General features: G+C 39.3%; 2 protein-coding genes across 4 annotated transcripts in view; one reads left to right on the top strand and one right to left on the bottom strand.

Annotated features, from left to right (window-relative positions):
• Positions 1-21,154, bottom strand: part of DAAM2 (dishevelled associated activator of morphogenesis 2) — a 979,794-nt gene that overhangs the window by 313,303 nt on the left and 645,337 nt on the right. The window lies entirely within an intron of this gene.
• The window catches only part of KIF6 (kinesin family member 6), a 381,700-nt gene that overhangs the window by 139,976 nt on the left and 220,570 nt on the right, over positions 1-21,154 (top strand). For 2 of the 3 annotated variants that reach the window (XM_050787599.1, XM_050787598.1), the window contains exons 8-10: positions 2,633-2,776; positions 4,043-4,129; positions 11,216-11,319. In XM_050787599.1, coding sequence (XP_050643556.1) covers positions 2,633-2,776; positions 4,043-4,129; positions 11,216-11,319 — 335 coding nt within the window. Of the gene's footprint in view, positions 1-2,632; positions 2,777-4,042; positions 4,130-11,215; positions 11,320-21,154 lie in introns of those variants that run through there. The other variant, XM_050787601.1, reaches the window with a different exon arrangement.

The raw sequence follows: 21,154 nt of genomic DNA, 5'->3' as shown, positions 1-21,154 counted from the left end.
TAAGTGTATTAGGGAGCAACTTGGCATAACTTAGATTGTGTGAAGATTTCTCTGGCTGCCGTATGGAGAACACATCATGGAAGGGCAAAAGTAGAAGCAGGGAGACTAATCCAAGGCCTGTGTGGTTGCCCAAGCAAGGGACCCCAGAGGCTTGAACTGGAGTGGTGGTGGTAAGAAGAGGTGGCAAGAAGTGGTACAATTCCTGCAAGTTTTGTAAGTAAACCTAATAGAAGTTGCTAATGGATTGGATATTGGGGATGAGGGCAAATCAAGGATGGTTGCCTAAGCTTTTGGCCTGAGCAACTGGGTTGATGATGGGGCCTTAGTAATAATGGGTAAGATCTGAGAAAGAATCAGTCTTGGGGGCAGACAGGAAAGACAATCAAAAATAGAAATCCAAGTGGAGATGTAGAGTTTCCAAGATGATAGTAGCACAGGGAAGAGGTTGAGATTGATGGTATAAATTGGGAAGACATCAGGATATAGATGCATTTAAAAGCCAGGCAATGGCTGGGCACAATGGCTCACGCCTGTAATCCTAGCACTTTGGGAGGCTGAGGCGGGTGGATCCCTTGAGGCCAGGAGTTTGAGACCAGCCTGGCCAACATAGCAAAACCCCATCTCTACTAAAAATACAAAAAATTAGCTGGGTGTGGTGATGCACACCTGTAATCCCAGCTACTCCGGAGGCTGAGGCACGAGGATCACTTGAACCCCAGAGGCAAAGGCTACGGTGAGCCGAGATGGTGCCACCGCATTTCAGCACTCCAGCCTGCTCAACAGAGCAAGACTCTGTCTCAAATAAATAAATAAATAAATAAATAAAATATAATTAAAGCCAAGCAATTGGATGAGATTACATAGGGAGAGAGTGTAGATAAGACAGAAAAGAGGATCAAGAACTGAGCCCCAGGGCACTCCAAAGTTTGTAATTTGGGAATAAGAAAAAGAAATATTCATTAACTAGTTTTTGAGGAAAGATGAAAACCAGGAAAGTGTGATGTCCCAGTTACCAAGTGAATAAAGTGTTTCCCAAGGGAGGCACTGAGTACCAGTGCTGCATACTTACTCAGCTCAGAAGTCTTGTAAGATGGCAATCAGTGCTCTTGGTACAATGAAGGTTGCTGATGACCTTGGCAAGAGCCATCTTAGTTTAGGACTGTAGTGGGCATGCAGAATGGGAATTGTCCAGATGAAAGGGAAATTAATTCAGAAGAGAGAGGAGGTAATTGTAGGAGAAAAGTAGGAGGGAGCAGATGAGGCCAAGGATGGAGGGCTGGCCTTAGACAGGAGCAGGACAATAAGAAGGCGAAGGGCAGAATGTACAGGGGCTTTAACGATGGAGACATGAGATAGCCCTGGTCAGGGTTCTGAATCTATATCTGTCATATCTAGTAGAAGTGTGGCCATCAGCTCAAAGTGAAATTGAGGAGAGGAGAGGGTGAAGAAAGGTTTGAAGGAAAAGGAGAAAAGTGTGAAGGTCTCATTTCTGAGAGTTGAAAAGTGATTTTTGAGAGAGAGCGATCACAGGATTACTGAATTTACCAACACCTGTGGTCATGAATTTAGAGTGAGACTAGTGGTATAGTTACGTATTTTGCTCAAAACAGCCTTCAGAAAGCAATGCTCCCTTTTTGTTTTGTAAATCAAAAAAGTAGAGGAAGTTCTGGTGATGGAAATTACACACCTGGGAGGAGGCAGGACTAGAACAATGACAGGTGTTGGCGGAGGTATTTTCAGGAGCCAGGGCCTTGCGATGCCCTTGAAGACACATCCTGTGGGTGGCTGATTCCTGCTGCCTTGTAATGAACGTTCTAGCACTGGTTTTGTCTGCCCAGGATAACCCTGAGCCCCAAGTGCCTCCTTTCGGGACAACCCCAGCAGTCTTTGCTCCATTTGCCATCCATCCATCTAGTACCTTCCCATTAAGTACCTAAGGAACTCATGAAGTGTAAAGTGAGCAAGCCTGAGCTGAACCAAGGTAAACTACCCCTGTTGCTTACAATGGGAGCAAACCTATATTCAGCACTTGTTATGGGCTAGGTGCTATTCAAAGTAATTTGCACATTTTAACTCTTTTAATCATCTCAACTACCTGTGAGGTAGGTACTATTTTTATTCCTGTTTTACAGATGAGGAGACTGAGGCATGTTGAGTGACATGCCCTAGGAAAGCTAGGACTTGCACCTAGACAATCTTGCATGAGAATCTGGGACTTCAACCACCATCCTATACTGTTTCCCTTAGTTATTGTTTACTGGCATATGGCCCAATTTTGGTAGTATTAAAGTAATTAAAGTAATCAGGCATGTTTTGCTCTTGTGTTTTTATACAAATTTTCCAATCGCTATAAACAGAATAACAGTGTATCCAGTTCTATACAGGTTATTTCATTTGTCTAAAACTCATGGGGCTCACAATGCTACAGTTATGCTACATTTACTTTATTCAGTCTTCACCATCTTGTAGTGAATATTGTTGTTAAGATATTTATTCTGTACTCAAGCTTTGGACTTCACCCTGCATTTAGTTGTTATTTCCTTTTGCATTTTTATTGCTGTTGAAGCTCCGTTGTTTGTCAGGTGTGCGTGTTCTGCTAAATTAATCCCATTACCTTTCTACTTTACTACAGGTTATCATTGCCCTTTCAGAAAAGCATCGTTCACACATTCCTTATAGAAACTCCATGATGACCAGTGTCCTACGAGACAGTTTGGGAGGGAACTGCATGACAACTATGATTGCAACACTCTCCTTGGAGAAGAGGAATCTCGATGTATGTTGGCTCTTCTTTCTGGAGATCTTAATCTAGGTTTTTACTGCTAGCTGGTGAGACAGAGTTGAGGATCTTGGGTGGGTTTCTACCTTTTCAGCTGGGTTGAGTTATGCCTTCAGAGGGCAGTACCCTACAGAGTTCACAGCTGTGGGCTATTTGTCATTGTTATAATAACCCCATTTGAGAATTGACTTCACATAGCACAGGATAGTTTGAAGAAGCCTCATACACAGATTTTGGAAGGCCTACTGATGGGTTGGCTATGTCACCCAAGGAAATGGGAAAGCTGACCCATCCGCTTCTCTTGCTTGATTTTGCCCCGATGACTAAGAGCTGGATACCTTGGAGATATCTCTGAGATGTGTCCCTAGAGATGTTGCTGAGTGAAGCAACCGAGATGCTTTGGCAGGAGCCAGCTACTGAATGGCTCTTCTGAGTTGCTTTAGAGCCAGCTGATGTTTCATGTTTGGGATCCAGACACTCCCCAGAAGAGGAAACAAAGCCAAGACTTTGATTGTAAGATGCCTTGACCAGCCTCTCTTTTTGACCTGTTATGAATCTTTATTTTGTGATCTTTCATGTGTGTGGATTATGGCTCTTGCTATGATTATGATTCATATATGTGGTTCTGGTCTAAGTGATCAACAACTGAAAACACATACTCTACCAGCTGCCATTTAGGACCTTGTGATCTCTCACTTTTTGGCATTGGTAATTTTATTAAGCCAAAATAAAATTTAGTTAAAAAATAATGTTCTAGAGCAGGAGTCCCTGACCCCCAAGCTGTGGACCAGTACGAGGTCTGTGGCCTATTAGAAGCTGAGCCGGGCACCAGGAGGTGAGTGGTGGTGGAGCCAGCAATACTGCCTAGGCTCCATCTCCTGTCAGATCAGTGGTGCCATTAGATTCTCATAGGAGTGTGAACCCAATTGTGAACTGCACATACAAGGGATCTAGGTTGTGTGCTCCTTATAAGAATCTAATGCCTGGTGATCTGAGTTGGAACAGTTTCATCCTGAAACCACACCACCTGCGCCCTCTGTCCGTCAAAAAATTTCTACCACAAAACCAGTCCCTTGTGCCAAAAGTTGGGGACTGCTGTTCTAGAGCAAAGCTTCCTAATTTAGGGGCATAGTTCCTCGTTGTGAGTTTTATACACATCACTTTTTAGGTATGTATCTTTTTTCTGTGAATAAAAATTAAGCTTTCTCTAGAGAGAGATCTCTGTATGCCATAATATTTTAAGAAGTTACTTTGCTTTCTTAGGAGTCTATATCTACCTGCAGATTTGCACAGCGAGTGGCACTCATAAAGAATGAAGCTGTTCTTAATGAAGAAATTGATCCCAGATTGGTAAGCACCTTTTAACTATATTAAAAAATATATTGAAGTATGTCAAAGATTAGCTAAAACTTGTAGGTGCACTTACTCTGTACTGGGAATGTTCTAAGTAGTGGAAACATATTAACTCATTTAATCCTCTAAATAACCTGTAAGTAGATGCTATCTGTATCTCCACCTTAAAGATGACAAAACCGAGATAAAAAGATGTTTGATAACTTGCTCAGAGTCATAGTGCTAATAAGTAGCAGAGTCGGCCTTCACACCCAGGCAGTCTAACTCAAGAGCCACTGCTCTTCCTACTTGCAGCTTCCCATTGCTTCCCGTCAAAGACGTGCAGAGAATCCTAAGGACTCATACAACAGAATCACACATGATTACATTTATATGAATAACTTAACCTTTGAAAATACATCAGTTTAACTATCGAGAGACAATAATAGTACATCTTTTGTGTGTGTGTGTGTGTGTGTGTGTGTGTGTGTGTGTGTATGTAGAGACAGAGTCTCGCTCTGTAGCCCAGGCTGGAGTGCTGGAGTGCAGTGGCATGATCTCGGCTCACTGCAACCTCCAACTCTTAAGTTGGAGCAATTCTCCTGCCTCAGCCTCCCGAGTAGCTGGGATTACAGGCACAAGCCACCACACCTGGCTAATTTCTTTTGTATTTTAGTAGAGACGGGGTTTCACCACGTTGCCCAGGCTGGTCTCGAACTCCTGAGCTCAGGCAGTCCACCTGCCTTGGCCTCCCAAAGTGCTAGGATTACAGGCGTGAGCCACCATCCCAGGCCAATAATAGTCCATCTTATATAAAAGCTCATAAAGAAAGAAAAGTCCTAATAGCCATTCAGTAGAACCGGATTTTACATACTCGTTCTGTCCCTTGTTCTAGTGTTTTTAAAAATTCATTATTGGCTTGATCCGTCAAACTTCTAGTTTTATAACAGTAAATCCTGCTTTATCAAAAAACTATTTTTAAGCAAAAAAAATGTACATGGTAATAATTTAGCTTATCATAAATGCAGATATTTTCTATTCTCTATTTTGTTAGTTTTCTGTAAATGAAATGCAACACTGAATCAATTTATGCCAACACTGAAAATGTTAAAATAAAATATCTCAATTATATCAAATTCCATAATTAAGATTATACTATTTTTCAAATCGCTCAGCTTTTCTTATTTCTCTGGAAAATAAGCTGGTATGGGCTTAGTAATCTGCATTGTAAAAAAAATGTGAAATCTTTTTTTTTTTTTTTGAGACGGAGTCTCGCTCTGTCGCCAAGGCTGGAGTGTAGTACCATGCTCTCGGCTCACTGCAAGCTCCGCCTCCCAGGTTCACGCCATTCTCCTGCCTCAGCCTCCCGAGTAGCTGGGACTACAGGTGCCTGCCACCACGCCCGGTTAATTTTTTGTATTTTTAGTGAGATGGGGTTTCACCATGTTAGCCAGGATAGTCTCAATCTCCTGACCTCGTGATCCGCCCACCTCAGCCTCCCAAAGTGCTGGGATTACAGGCGTCAGCCACCACGCCTGACCAAAAAATGTGAAATCTTACCAGCAGTGCTTCATTTATAAATTTCTAAAATCAAAAAAAAAAAAGATCAAATTAATTGTTACCCATATTAATTACTACTTCCCCTTGATTGTCCTTTCTCCTCTTTCTCCCCATGGAACGACAGAGGGGAAGGAGGACAAAGGAATAAGGAGTGTATCTGCTTTGTTCTGCTTGCCTCAGAAAGCACCAAGCTCCTCTGATGGAGTTCTCTTCTGGAGAAACCAATGGGTGAGGCAGCATCGATTTCAGCATAGGCCCTGGTCAGGTATCAGCATCACACAGTGTTCCTGCTGGGGAAAGGAGACAGAATGCAAAGGCATGATTCAGGCGGAACTGAACTCCTAGGTGGATTTTGTTGCTGTCCCTACCCTTCTACCCTTCCAGTAGTCCTATAGCATTACAATGCCGAATGAGAAAGAGAGTTAACAAAGTGACTAGCCCAAGGCAAAAACTAGTTCAGAATTTACGGAAAATAAACATATTAGACATTGGAGGGTTTTATTGGTTTGTTTTTTGTTTTTTTTGTTTTGTTTTGTTTTGTTTTTTTGCATTTGGCTAGAGGCTTTTCTTTGAAGGAATGTGAAGAATTTGAAAAAAAGGTAAACATTATTATGTGTTTGATATAGGTCTGTGAGAGATATGAAGAAAAGAGAAATGAGGAATCAAAAGCTAATAGCTGATAATTGATTGAACAAATGTTGAGGTCTTCCTGGTGCAGACTAATCTGGTAATTGACAAGTGCTGTTTCCTGGTCTCTTTTATAATTGCTTCTAAAAACTGACATTACTGTCAGTCATTTTATGTACAGAGCTTGTCTGAGGCACAAGTGACAGTTGAGAATTTGTCCTACAAACCACTCAAGACCAAACTTGGGTGGCATTTCCTATATCTTACTTTCAAAATTTAATGGCAAATATGAAGCCAGCCGATAAGGATTTGCCCTGCTTTCTTTAAAAGTTTTGGTACCTCAGGCCGGGCGCAGTGGCTCACGCCTGTAATCCCAGCACTTTGGGAGGCTGAAGCAGGTGGATCACCTGAGGTCAGGAGTTTGAAACCAGCTGGATCAACATGGAGAAACCCCGTCTCTACTAAAAATACAAAAAATTAGCCTGGCGTGGTGGTGCATGCCTGTAATCCCAGCTACTCGGGAGGCTGAGGCAGGAGAATTGCTTGAACCCAGGAGGTAGAGGTTACAGTGAGCCAAGATTGCGCCATTGTGCTCCAGCCTGGGCAATAAGAGCGAAATTCCATCTCAAAAATAACCAAACCAAACCAAACAAAGCAAAAAAAGTATTGGTACCTCAGAGAGACAAGGTGGTAAAAGAACTATGAGCAAGGCCAGAGCCTGTGGTGACTGGGCATGAGCTCAAATCTCCTAAGGATGTCTCTAATGCCAGGGTTCCTTCAGTAATTGGATGGGAGGCATAACTGTAGTAATCTCAAAACCAAAAACACTTGGCTTAGTTTTGAGATTTTTATTCAATAAGACAGGAGAATAATTTGTTATTAGATTTGACTTAAATGCCTTAGTAAAAATAGAAAATATGACATCAATATTAGTTTAATAGAGAAGGGTGCCAATGTAGTTACTGTCTAAGGATTTTCATTCTGTGTAGATAGATGATCCTAAGAATATTTTTTAAAAAGAAGCAAACAAAACCCACATGAGCCTGTACATTTCAGTAAAATTCTAGGAGCACGACATGTTCAAAATACTCAATATCATGTTCTTTGGGACTTCTGGTCCTGTTGATATGGTCCAAATAATCTGAAACTCACCTATATACCCAAGCATCTTTGAAATACATATGTAAGGTTGAAAGGAAGTAAGGGAATTTTCCAGAGCCCAGAAACTAAGCTGAGGCTGCAGTTGTCCTGGAGTGGAGATGTAAAGGAGGTTGTAGCAAAGGAATAGAGATCAAAGCCCTGGGATGTTGCAAGATGGGTGCTGAACCTGACATCCTCTCTTTTCCCCAACACAAAACCAGTGAAAGGGAGAATTAGAAAAACAAAACAAAACAAAACAAAACAAAAACAATCTATCCACTAGCATATGGAGATGTCAGGTAAGCTTGTCCACTTTAGACTGGTCTATAGGTAGAACAAAAAGTAGTTTCTCTGAAAACTACTCTGAAAAATGTGAAACCCTAGCTCTGCCTCACGTAGGTTTGAAGTTCAAATTTACATAACCCCTGTAGTCTGACAATCCCCAAGCAAAAAAAGTTAGAAAATGAGTAAAGCGGGCCGGGTGCAGTGGCTCATGCCTGTAATCCCAGCCCTTTGGAAGGCCAAGTGGGTGGATCATCTGAGGTCAGGTGCATGGCCAACATGGTGACACCTTGTCTCTACTAAAAATACAGAAATTAGCTGGGTGTGGTGGTGGGCGCTAGTAATTCCAGCTACTCAGGAGGCTGAGGCAGGAAAATCGCTTGAACCTGGGATGCGGAGGTTGCAGTGAGCTGAGATGGTGCCATTGTACTCCAACCTGGGTGACAAGACAAGAGCAAAACTCCGTGTTAAAAAAAAAAAAAAAAAGTAAAGCTACTAAGAGAGAGAAAGGAAGGAAGGACAGACCAGATCCTATGGTGTTTTTCTTTCAAGTTTTGAGTAATACCAAATATTCCAGAAAGGATAAAAGCTGGATCAAGCCTGCTAATTTTTGTTTTAGGAATTTTGCATTATGATAGGAAGATTATTAATATGACACAGTATCACGAACTAGTTGGGTTTATTTTGGGAATTCAAGGTAATCTGTCACTAGAAAATATATCAATGTATAGTGTAAGAAAAAAATGAGAAAAGTTAAAAGCAAATTTAAGATAATGGTAATGGGGAATTCATTTGGGGAAGACTATATAGGGGTGAGGTCTTCAGACAGGTCTGTAATGTTCTATTTCTTAAGTACAGGGTACATGGATGTTCACTTAAGCTAAGTAGTGGGTACAAGGTATTCTCTTATATTGCTTTATATGCCTGAGATTGTTTATACTAAAATACTAATCACATGAATTAATATGATTCATCACATTCAGAGTTTAAAGACAGAAATTATATTATTTCATCCCTAGTTGCAGAAAAAGTGTTTGAGCACATTAAACATTCAACCATACTTTGAAAACATCATTTTAAAGGTGAAATGTTAGAAGAAATAAGACAGGAATGTCTTAAGAATTGAACTTGGAAGTCCTAGCTAGGAAAATGAGACAATAACAAGAAATAAAATGTATAAGAATTAGAAAAGAAGAAAAGCATCTGTCATTACTTGCAGACAATTTTATTGCTTACATAGAACATCCAAGACTATTTAATGATAATAGAATGCTCGAAGTTTCAGAAAATTATTTGGTACATAATCCATACATAAAAATGAGTTGCCTTCCTATATGCCAGAAGCCAAAAGTTAGAATATATAATTTTACAAAAATTATATTTACAGTATCAACAAAAACTTTTAAATTCCTGATAGAAAATATAATTAAAGACATGTAAGGTATTTATAAAGAAAATTATAAATCCTTATTGAAAGGAATCAGTGGAAAGCTATACCATGTTTATGGATGGGATAATTTAATATCATTAATTTGATGTCTGACCAAATTAACCTTTTAATTGAATGTAATAATTCCAGTTAAAATTTGAGGAGAACCTTTGGTAGAATTTGACAAGTTGGATCTAAAATTTACGTGGAAGAGCAAATGGCCAAGAATAGCCAGGTCTATTTTGGATAAGAACAGGATGAAAGGGGCTTATCTAGATGCCAACTTTCTTAAGATTTAGTAATTAAATCAGTGTGGTATTGCCATATATAGTAAAATAAACAAATGTGTTTAACCAATAACCCAGAAATAGACACATTTATATGTATAAACATATTATATAATATAATTATAATAGCAAATCTTGTATGGTTAGCCATTTAAAATAAATTAAAATTTGATCCCTATTTCATACCTTATACAAAATAAAATCCACCTAAATGTGAAAATTGAACCTTTAACACTTTTAAAAGATTATATAAGAATATATTCCTACAATTTGGGATAAGATAGATTTTCTTTCAAATGACACAAAAGTACAACCCATAAAGGAAGAAGGTGCTAATTAGATTATATTGAAATTCAGAACTTTCATTTAACAAAAAGAACACTGCAAAGTGAAAAACAGGACATAGATTGAGAGAAAGCAGGTGCACTGCATAAAACTAACAAAGGATTCACATCCAGAATATAGAAAGAAGCTAGCAAATCAATAAGGAAAGGAAAAGCAAGTAAATGGAAACACGGACAAGAATGGGAATAAATAATTTTGAGCAAGGAAGAATCCAAACTGCCAATATACATATGCAAAATGATCAACTTCACAAATAATCACAAAAATGCAAATTAGAACCAAAATGAGATATCATTTTACACCTACCAGATTGGCAAAACGAAAGTACCTGTCAATATTACATACTGACAAAAATGTGGGCACAGGAACTTACATCTGTAGTTGATAGGAATGTAAATTTGTACTACTCTGAAGCGCAATTTAACAATATATAATAAAGGCAATATACACATACTCTCCAGTCAGGAAATCCTACTTCTAAAGTGCACACTATAGAGAAACTCTTGCATACGTGCTCAAAGAGATTCATAATGTTCATAGCAACACTGTTCATAATAGCAAAAGTAAAAATCCTAAATGTTCATCAACAGGAGACAAATAGATTCTGATATATTCCTTTACTGAAATACTATATATCCATGAAAATTAATGAACTAGAGCCACATGAAGCAATATTAATAAGCTTAAAAACACAATGTGAAGGACAAGAACAAGTCGCAATTACATGCAGTAATGTAACATTTACATAAAGTTTAGGGCATGCAAAATGATACAATACATTATTTATGAGTACATGCATACATATGGAGTAAATGTATGAAAACACACAGAGAAATCAGATCTCTTAAATGCAGTACAGTGATCACCCCAGGAAGGATGGAAGGGGGATACCAATAGGGAGTTCCAGTTACATCAGTAATGTTTTATTTGTTTTAAAAAAATTATAGAGGCCAGGCAAGGTGGCTCATGCCTGTAAACCCAGCACTTTGGGAGGCCAAGGTGGGCAGATCATGAGGTCAGGAGATCGAGACCATCCTGGCTAACATGGTGAAACCCTGTCTCTACTAAAAAAATACAAAAAATTAGCCTGGCATGGTGGCACACACCTGTAGTCCCAGCTACTCGGCTGAGGCAGGAGAATAGCTTGAAACTGGGAGGCGGAGGTTGCAGTGAGCCAAGATTGTACCACTGCACTCTAGCCTGGGTGATAGAGTGAGACTCTGTCTAAAAAAAAAAAAAAAAAAAAAAAAAAAAAAAAAAAAAATCTAGAACTATTTTGACAAAACGTTAAGATTTAACAAAGCTGGCTTTTTATACCGTTACCCATTTTCGTGTCCATAAAATCGTTCATAATTGTAAGAGCTGTATGTTCTCTGTCACCAAGTTAACCTTATTGAGAAGTTGACATTTGCTCTGCCTCTTTACCATTTGTAGATGATTAAACGCCTACAAAAGGAAATCCAGGAACTGAAGGATGAACTGTCCATGGTCACTGGGGAGCAGAGGACAGAGGCACTCACAGAAGCAGAGCTCCTTCAGTAAGCCTGCAGCCTTTTTTTTTTTTTCTTTTTCTTTAACAGTGAAAGTTTGTGTTAACTTCTTTGTTGGCCCTAATGTTATGAATTCACCTCAAAGCATGAAGGTCTCCTGGGACAGTCTGAAATTGCATTTAGGCGCCAGTTAAGAGTGGCGGCTTTCCATGAAAAGCTGGATAAGGCTGGCACTGTTTTTGCTGCCTCAGCTTTGAGGAAGTAAAGAACAGAGCAAAGAGAGGATGGGAATATCCTTCTCATGCCAGCTGAAGAAAAGGAATTGTATAATAGTCATGCAATTTTAAAACACACACACCAAACACTCTTGAGCTGTGGGTCTCAGATCTGAAAGGAATTCAAGAGACATCCTTTGTATTAAACAGCATCTTACTACAAGCACCAATTTATCCCATGCCAAAGTAAGCTCTCTCCTTTAATAAATGGATGGCCCATATATTATAGCTCAAACACTCTAACTGGGAATGAAAGCAGGTATTCAGGGCTTTATACAACTGCGGCATCTTTCAGAGCCTTTAGATTTGCAGCCATATGGCATATCAGTGGTACAATGTGGCTCTCAGTCTCTCTCTGATCACAGTGGGCTTTCTTGTTTCTGTGCTGCTTATTAAGCACGTATTGGGTAGTAAGAATGGGCCAGACTTTGAAGGCCATGTCATTCTCTATTTCCAAATGAGAAATAGAGCTACATAGGACTTTTCTAAAGATATACTATAATTTCAGCTAACACTCCCTTAATGAAGAAAATTGTAAATAAGAAAGAGAATAAAAGTAATTGTCTTTAAACTATTTCATAGCTGCCCCTGAGGTAGGTCTAAAGCTTGAGAAGCCTCAGCAAGGTTTCTGTTATAGTCAAAGCTTTCACTCCTGTGGGATAGCGTTTCCTAATTCCAGAACACTGTATTTAATAATATGATAGGCCCCTAAGGCTTTTCTTGCAAGACTGCTTTGTGGCATATTTACAATTAAGGGGAAGCATATTGCCAAAAATTCAAGTTAAAAAAAAAGTTTTATGTCGTTTCTTCAAACAACTTGGGATATCGTAGATATTGAGAACACTAACCTCAGACTATCTTCACTATGGTGCTCCTTTCCCCTCAAAGAAGGGAATTACCAATTATTGTCTTTGAAAAGGTCTCTTCAGAATTTTGATCTACAAGTCAGGATCCAGTCAAGAAAACAGAACCACTCTAGGCCTTTTAACAAAAGGAATTTAATATAGGAAATTGATTGCCAGGGGACAGTTTTGCTGAGAAACTAAACAGGAAATGAAGCAACACCCCAGAGATCAGTAACAGCAGGAGCCTCTATGCCCCTAGGATTGCAGGGACAATAGGAGAAGGTGATGATACCAGAACCTACGAGCAGGAGCTGACAGGCAGAAACTAGACCATACTGGGTGCTGTCTGACAGCAGCTGCAGCCATTGAAGAGCCACAGGTGCTAGTTGAGACACCATCCAAAGGGACATCCTTGGCTTCTCTCACATCCTCCTTTCAGTCTTCCACCAGTGCTTCCTGTTGGCTGAAGTTACCCAGAAGCCAGTTGCTAAAAAAGTCGAGGCATGTAGTTTCTTGTGATGCAGAGTCAAATAGGGGAAGGGGGAAACTGAGTCTAAAAGCAACATATTCAATCAGTACCAATGTTCACACCTATAATCTCAGCACTTTGGGAGGCCGAGGTGGATGGATCACCTGAGGTCAGGAGTTCGAGGCCAACCTGATCAACATGGAGAAACCCCGTCGCTACTAAAAATACACAATTAGCTGGGCGTGGTGGCACATGCCTGTAATCCAAGCTACTCAGGAGGCTGAGGCAGGAGAATCACTTGACCCGGGAGGCAGAGGTTACAGTGACCCAAGATCGCGCCATTGCACTCCAGCCTGGAGTGAAACTCCATCTCAAAAAAAGAAAACAAAATCAGTACCAGTGTTTCTGCGAATTCCTGTGTATCCTGTATGTTTTTCAGGAGGCTTAGTTTAAGGGTAAGGTTTTGAATGTGGTGGTTTCAGTATGTCAGACTGAGTGTGCTGCAGGTTCCCTCTATTGTACCAAATCTAGAGAATTATAGCACTGGGATAAACACATGGATCTCTCGTCATACCTAAAAACAGGAAGCAGACTTCTTGATGGTCTAGAGATCTCAAGGAATTCCTGAGGGACTGAGAGGTGGGACTTGAGATGGGCAAGAGAAAAGGATAGACGAAGGCATGGGGGCAGCATAATAATGGCTTCACATCTGGAAGTGTGGAGCCCTGGAGCAAGAGAGGACTAGGAACAGCCAATGAGCATTTGGTAGAGCTGTTGTAGTGGGGGCAGTTTGTCCTGTGAACCCCTGAGCACTCCTCTTCTGCAGTGTTGAGGATGGAGAGACAGGGAAGGGCCCTAGGTAGCTGACAGAGAGCCCAGAGAAACTCTGAAGACCAGTTGCTGTCCTCAGCTCTATTTATCCATACCCTATTCTCACGAAAAATAAGAAGAAACGGTCGGGCGCGGTGGCTCATGACTGTAATCCCAGCACTTTGGGAGGCCGAGGCAGGCGGATCACGAGGTCAGCAGATCCAGACCATGCTGGCTAACATGGTGAAACCCCGTCTCTACTAAAAATACAAAAAAATTAGCCGGGCCTGGTGATGGGCATCTGTAGTCCCAGATACTCAGGAGGCTGAAACAGGAGAATGGTGTCAACTCGGGAGGCGGAGCTTGTAGTGAGCCCAGATCGCGCCACTGCACTCCAGCCTGGGCGACAGAGCGAGACTCCGTCTCAAAAAAAAAAAAAAAAAAGAAAAAGAAAAATAAGAAGTAGCTCCAGCACCAGCAGCTGCTTCAGCCCCTCATCCCAGACCGGCTGCCCAAGCTGAGATACCTGAGAGTCCAGGAAAGATGAGCCCGTGGTTCAGGAGTGGCTGGAATTAGAAATATGAGACCAAAAGTCTGAGAAGGGTAAGAACAAGAAGATTGTGTAATCCGTAGGGCCTTAGAACTAAACATTACCCAAGGTGATTAATATCTTTAGAGAAATAGAATATGGTATTACATCTATGAAACAAGAACAAGAGTTGACTTTTATGAAGCAAAATCAAGGGGAAATCTTGGAAATGAAAAAAAAAAAAAAAGCTGTTGTTGCTAAGAACTTAACAGATGGCTCAATAACAGGATACAAAAGCCGAGGGGCAAATTGGTGAGCTAGGACGATCAGGGCTAAGGATTTCTTCCAGAATATGAGATAAAAGGATAAAGGGATAGGTTAAAAGAAAAGTGTCATAGAGATTAGCTCTATATTTACCAATATCTGATGAATAGGTGTTGGTGAGAAGAAAATAGAGATGATGCAGAGGAGCCAACAGTTAAGAAATAATATCTCAGAATTTCCTGGAACTAAAAAAAAAAGACATGCAACTTCAGAATGAAAAGCTACCAAGTGCTAAGCTATATAGTCCTATTGTAGAAAATTTTTACAGCCACAAAATACAGAAAAGAATCACGAAAGTTACCAGAGAGGAAAAAAAATTTCTCTAAATCAAGAATGTGATTTAGAGCAGACTCCTCATCAACAATTCTGAAAACAAGAACATCTAGTGCTAAGGAAACAAACAAAAAGTACTTTAAATGTATTTTTCTGAATCTAGCCAAATTTGTATTCAAATGTGAAGATGAAAAAAAGCATTTTGTAGACATGCAAACTTTCAGACTGAAAGAATACCACCCCAGATCCTTTCTCAAGGAATGACCACAGATTATAATTTAACAAAAGAAAAATGCAATAAAGCATATGCAATAAGAATGAGCAAATTTTGTTACATCTTCTTTATGATTCTTAAATTGTATAATATTTATATTATATCTTTTACTAACTTGCCATTTATTCCATAACTGAATTTTTCTGTTTAGAAGGTATAACAGTCAAATAACAATCACATTTTTCTTTCACAGGAGTTTGGGGGATAGAATGAAAACTAAAATTGTGACAACAGATTGAAATACTGAAGGACTTTTAGATCCTGGATTGATTTCTGTTGACCTGTAGATAAGAAATATACAAATGTCAACCTCAACAGATTCGATAGACAGTCTGCAGGGTTGCCAGTAGTTTTTTGTGCAATTGGTTTGTTTGTTCGTTAATTTAACACTCATTATCTAGTATTCACAAAACTCTGTTAGGCCCTGAGTAGGGCACAGATATGAGCAAAACCTAGATCCTGCTCTCAAGAAACTCATAATTTAGTGGTGATGACAGACATAAGCACAAGTAATGATGTGATATATAAACATTATGAGAAGATAGAAACAAAATACAATGAGAATGCAGAGATAGCAATAATTACTTTTGAGCTCAGGAATCATGTAAAACTAGTTCATGTGCTGCTAAAAAAACTTCAGCATTTCCCAATGAAATGACTTGTCTGCTGTCAAGAGAAGTGTGCTATGTATCATTGTGTCTTATTAGTGATTTCTGAGTAGCCATTAGGGAGAACAAATGTTGCAAGCGAAAATCGCCCTGCCAAAGCAAACCATAGGGTTTCACAAAAGTAGTAAATTTGGCACTTGTTCACGACTGACAGTGCGGATTATTCAGACAAAGTGTTTTGTTCTTATTGTTTATGTTAAATTGTTATCATTATGTTTTTCCATAATTACTTAGATTGAACATTAGTTCAACCTACACTTCAACAGACTTAAGAGTCTTTTATCATCTTAAAATGAAAGACATAAATTAAAATTTACCCCTAAAGTGCCGCTGCTGTTTAACACCATTAGTCTGTACTGCTCTGTGTTCTAGAGCCCCTGGATATTTGTTCAGGAATGTGAATCAGCTTCAGTCCTCTCATTGCACCCAAACTCTCCAGGAGGCTGGCAGGAGGGGGATGATGGTGCTGGAGAGAGTATGTATGCCAGAGCTTGTCAGGACACAGTGGCAGAATTGCTCTCACCCTCTTCTACTTCTTTGTCCTGCAGATTCCTGCAGGATTATGTTGATTGGCATGACATAAGGATATTACCATCAGACATTCTCTGAAGAATATCAGAAAACAGATACTTAGTAGATATGACGTTTTATCTAGTATGAATTGAGCAGTTTGGAGATGTCTGTTAATGACTAGCCCTAACAAATTTTTTGAGCCATTTCCCAACATTTCTATGCTTAATGTAAATATTTGTTGCATGGACTTGGATGCTTTAATTTAAGAGGATTTCAGATGTCAGCCTCCAGTTATTATGATATTTTTAGTTTACATCGTTTTGCGGGGGAAGGGGGGTGACTGGGTATATTTGAAGAGAGACAGCTGGATAAAGGCTGTATAGCCGAGTTAATGTATACAGAACTTATTCGGTGAAGATTTGATTTTGATTGAGTCTCTAAACACATACACAATTGTTTCTTTGTTAAAACAATAAACCTGTAGATCTTTAGCTAGGCTTGGAAGCATTGTATCCTGACCCAAATCTAAGCGAGTAAAATATTTTCTGTTAGCAACATTTTACTTCCAAGATGAAATTGAATTGGACTTCATTAACTCTTGTCCCAAAGTGTCTGGATACCTCCAAACATCTGGATCCTTTTCTGACAGAAAAAGAGGTCTTCATGCAGTTAATCCTTCAAACTGAATTTATTGAGCACCTACTAGACACTAATCATTTTAATAGGTGCTTTGGTGGAGGGTTAGAGGTATAGGATACAAAAAAATAATTCCAAGGAGTTACAGTTTTATTGAGGAAAACTTACAGACACATATATACACACAAATACATACACATATATATGTATATATAAAACACAGAATGAAGGAATATATTAATGGAGAGAATAAATGGACACTGATAATTTTAACTTTAATTCTAGTTTTAATTCTACCCATATTAGTTTTTTAATGACTCTGCAGACTTAAAGTTTCTTATGTGTAAAGTGAGAGCGTTAAACCAAATGAGATCTATGCACTCTTTTCAGTTCTGTGTTTAAAAAATTTAATAGCAGTTTATTACATATAGTTAATACATTATTTACTCACTATCTGTAATAATAAAAAGCGAAATAATTCTGTAGGAATTCAGAAATGAGGGAAGTCACTGAAGACTTCACCCATGGAGTAAGCTGAAAAATTTCTAAAGGATAAGAGGAAGAAGGCACCCTTCTAACAAAGGTTCTGAAAGGGAATGTGAGAGGGTGGGCAAGGTGGGGTAAGGAGTGTAAAGAATAGCAGGAGACCAAGATAGGAACTTGCATATAGCAAACACTAATTGATGAGAATCTGATTTGAAACTGACCTGGCAGGAGCCTGAGGTTCTCATGGAGGAATTGAAGAATAGGACTAGACAGATGAATGGTGACCTCATGATGGGTTATGAATACCATATGCAGAGGAGCTGGTATCTTCTTTAATGGTATCAAGGAAACAAATTGTGGTCTGAGAGTATGAAATCCATTCATTCATTTAATAAACGTTTATTTTGCTCTCTTCTTGTGCTAGGCACTGTTTTAGGTGCGGGAAATATAGGAATAAACAAAATAACGTTCTTGTCCTCATTGAGCTTACATTCTTGTGGAGAGAGAGACAGTACACAAGATAACTAAAATATAGGGCATTTCAGATTGCAGAAGCTGAAAAGGGAAAAATAAAACAGGAGTTGCAACTTTAGTAGGGTGACTGTGAAAGAATTTATGTGATGAAGTCTTTTTTAAGATTACTGCTCTTGTAGAATTGGACAGAATTTACTGGAGTGAGAAATCAGAAAAACATTATAATCAGTTTCGAGTGACGATGAAGGAAGAGACTTGAGTGGTGACAATAAGGACAGAGAAGAGAAAAGTCTGAGAGATCTTGTTAATGAAGAATCAATAGAAGTGATGGTTTCACATATCAAAGGGGTAAATAAGGGAAAATAGCGACATCTTATGCCTGTAAAACAGGTTATCAAGAGGTGGAAAAAATGGGAAAGGAAAGATAATAAAGGCTCAATTTTTTGTGTGATGAAGAAATACACAGATTGAATTCTGGAACTTCAGAGGAAGGTTAAAAGTGATGATTTAAATTTTGAGGTGACTAGTACTTAGTTGGTATAATACTGAGGTCAAGACCAAGAGCCAGTTTGGAAATTCTTCTGATTTAACATGAGGTATGTAATAATTAGTGTATTAGTCTGTTTTCATACTGCTAGAAAGAACTGCTGAGATTGGGTAATTTATAAAGGAAAGAAGTTTAATTGACTCACAGTTTAGCATGGCTTGGAAGGCCTTAGGAAACTTACAATCATGGCGGAAGGCAAAGGAGAAGTAGGTACCTTCTACTTGCGGTGGCAGGATGGAATGAGTGCCCAGCAAAAGTGGAAAAGCCCCTTATACAACCATCAGATCTCGTGAGAACTTACTCATTATCAAGAGAACAGCATGGGGGTAAACACCCCCATGATTCAATTACCTCCCACCAGGTCCCTCTCATGACACATTGGGATTATGGGAACTACAATTCAAGATGAGATTTGGGTGGGAACACAGCCAAACTCTATCAATTAGTATCCATAGGATCATAATCTTCCTACATGCAAGCTTACTATAGGTGGATTGCCAACTGAATTCATCCTTTTACTTAGCCACATCAATCACCACATCTCCTCCCCGGTGCATTTTTACATAAAATTAGATATTCCATTCATTGGATATTTAACAACGAAGAGAAAAGGAGCTCTACCTCACAGCTGGCTCTGAACTCAACATGCCCCAAACTGAATTCCTCTCCATTTTTCCCTAGACCTGGTCTCTACCACTGTATCTTCTATCAGTCAATGTCTCTCCAAGCTGTACTGTTGCCCAAGCCAGAAAGTTAGAAGTCTCCTGTGGTTCTGTCCTTTTTCTCATACTCCAAATCCAATCTGTTTGGGGCATTTCTTTTAAAAAGTAATTATAACATTAAATAATTTAAGACTAAATATAGTTTAAAACCAAATGCATAGTGTTATAAAACCCACATAGAATTTGTTTCAAAAGAACATATTTGTACTAATAAAAGCTTCATTGATGTCCAAGCTTTCTATTTAAGTGCAAATAAATATGCCTAAAGGAAGAGTCTTAAACGCTCATTTATCAAACAAATTTATACCTGTATTCATTTTTTCCAGTGGATAAATACTGATTGAGTACTAACAGGACGATGTTGGACACTGTGTTAGGAGCTGGGAGGCTCAGAGACAAATTAAATAATCCTGCAGGAGGGTGGTGTGCCACAGAGAGGGTGAGATATCCAGACACACATGCTCATTGCTGATGCCCACCTGCTGTGATAGACAGCTGGTAGAGATGGAGGAGAAGGAGTGTTCTGTGAAGGGCAGGAAACAGAGAGGAAAGACTTCATATGGGAAGTGACATACAAAACACCCATCAATGCTCTCATCCTTTGAAAGTTAGCATTTAAACGTGACTCTAGGAGAAGCCATCTCCACCATACTCAAGTTGCAATTCAAATTTTTTATTGGCTAATCTAATAAAAGTTTAATTTGATTTAGTTCCTCAATATGTTTGAAGTTGAACAAATTTCAACTACAGGTATAGTGGCTCTCTTGAGCCTAAAATTTGATAACTTATTCCAAAAAACATAAGACAGAATAATTTTTTAAGACCATCTCATATAATTTGAGATATACCATCCCAATGACTATATGTCTTGCAATGTGATCCTCAAGCTATTTTTAAAATGAAAAGAAACAAATAAAATAAATAAATATTCTGCAGTATTTGAGTTAATATAGTCCTAGTGAAAATTAGATACCAAACCAGTCTTTTAGGGACAGTCTCTTGTCAATACTTAATTTTGGACCAATAGTGCTTTATCCTTTTTATATTCAGTTTATTGTCACTGGCCTCCAAAGTGGTTTTAGTTATAAACCCACTATTAAAAACATTTCAAAATCATGACTCATCCTCCACAAGTTATATGGCATGATAAGCCCTCTAGATTGCAGTCTGCAAGAATCTTCACTGTAAAGGTAGGAGGAGTGGATTTCAGGAAACTATGTACCTCAAGGATGAGAAGTAGACCTAGAGATAGAGAGTGGAGAGAGAGAGAGAGAAGGAGAGAGAGAGAGAAAGGCCTACAAAAGAGTCTGAACAATCTATTGAAGATTGTTTGAAACACGACTGAACTCTGTCCTATATAGACTGCTCATTAGAAAATGAAAAATCTTGGCCGGGCATGGTGGCTCACTCCTGTAATCCCAGCACTTTGGGAGGCCGAGGTGGGTGGATCACCTGAGGTCAGGAGTTCAAGACCTGGCTGGCCAACATGGTGAAACCCCGTCTCTACTAAAAATACAAAAATTAGCCGGGCATGATGAAGGGTGTCTGTAATCCCAGCTACTCGGGAGGCTGAGACAGGAGAATCACTTATACCCGGGAGGCGGAGGTTGCAGTGATCTGAGGTTGTGCCAATGCACTCCAGCCTGGGCAACAAGAGCAAGACTCCATCTCAAAAAAAAAAAAAAAAAAAAAAGAAAAATCTCAAGAAAGCTTGTGCCTAATTTCTTGTAATTATGGATGAAACTGTTCAAATGATATTAACTACACCTCACTATTCAGAACCCCTCCCATGACCCAGGCCCCAATTGCAAAGGCCCCAGATGTCCTAGCTTGTGTCAACTGCTAAGACCTCATTCCCTGCAAACATCTCTTTCATTCTAGTCTCCTCACCATTTCTCTCTGAAAATGCCCTCCTCACTTCCTTGCTCAAATGTCACATATCAGAAAGACCTTCCTGGGCCACTTTATCTAGAATATACCTTCCCCTGTCACTTGTTACCCTTTGTATACAGAGTTATTTTCCTTTATAGCAGCAGGA

This window comes from Macaca thibetana, chromosome 4 (genome assembly GCF_024542745.1).
Source record: "Macaca thibetana thibetana isolate TM-01 chromosome 4, ASM2454274v1, whole genome shotgun sequence".
Taxonomy (NCBI): Eukaryota; Metazoa; Chordata; class Mammalia; order Primates; family Cercopithecidae; genus Macaca; species Macaca thibetana.
The sequence above is the reverse complement of the archived record's forward strand: the minus strand, read 5'-3'. Positions and strand labels throughout refer to the sequence as shown.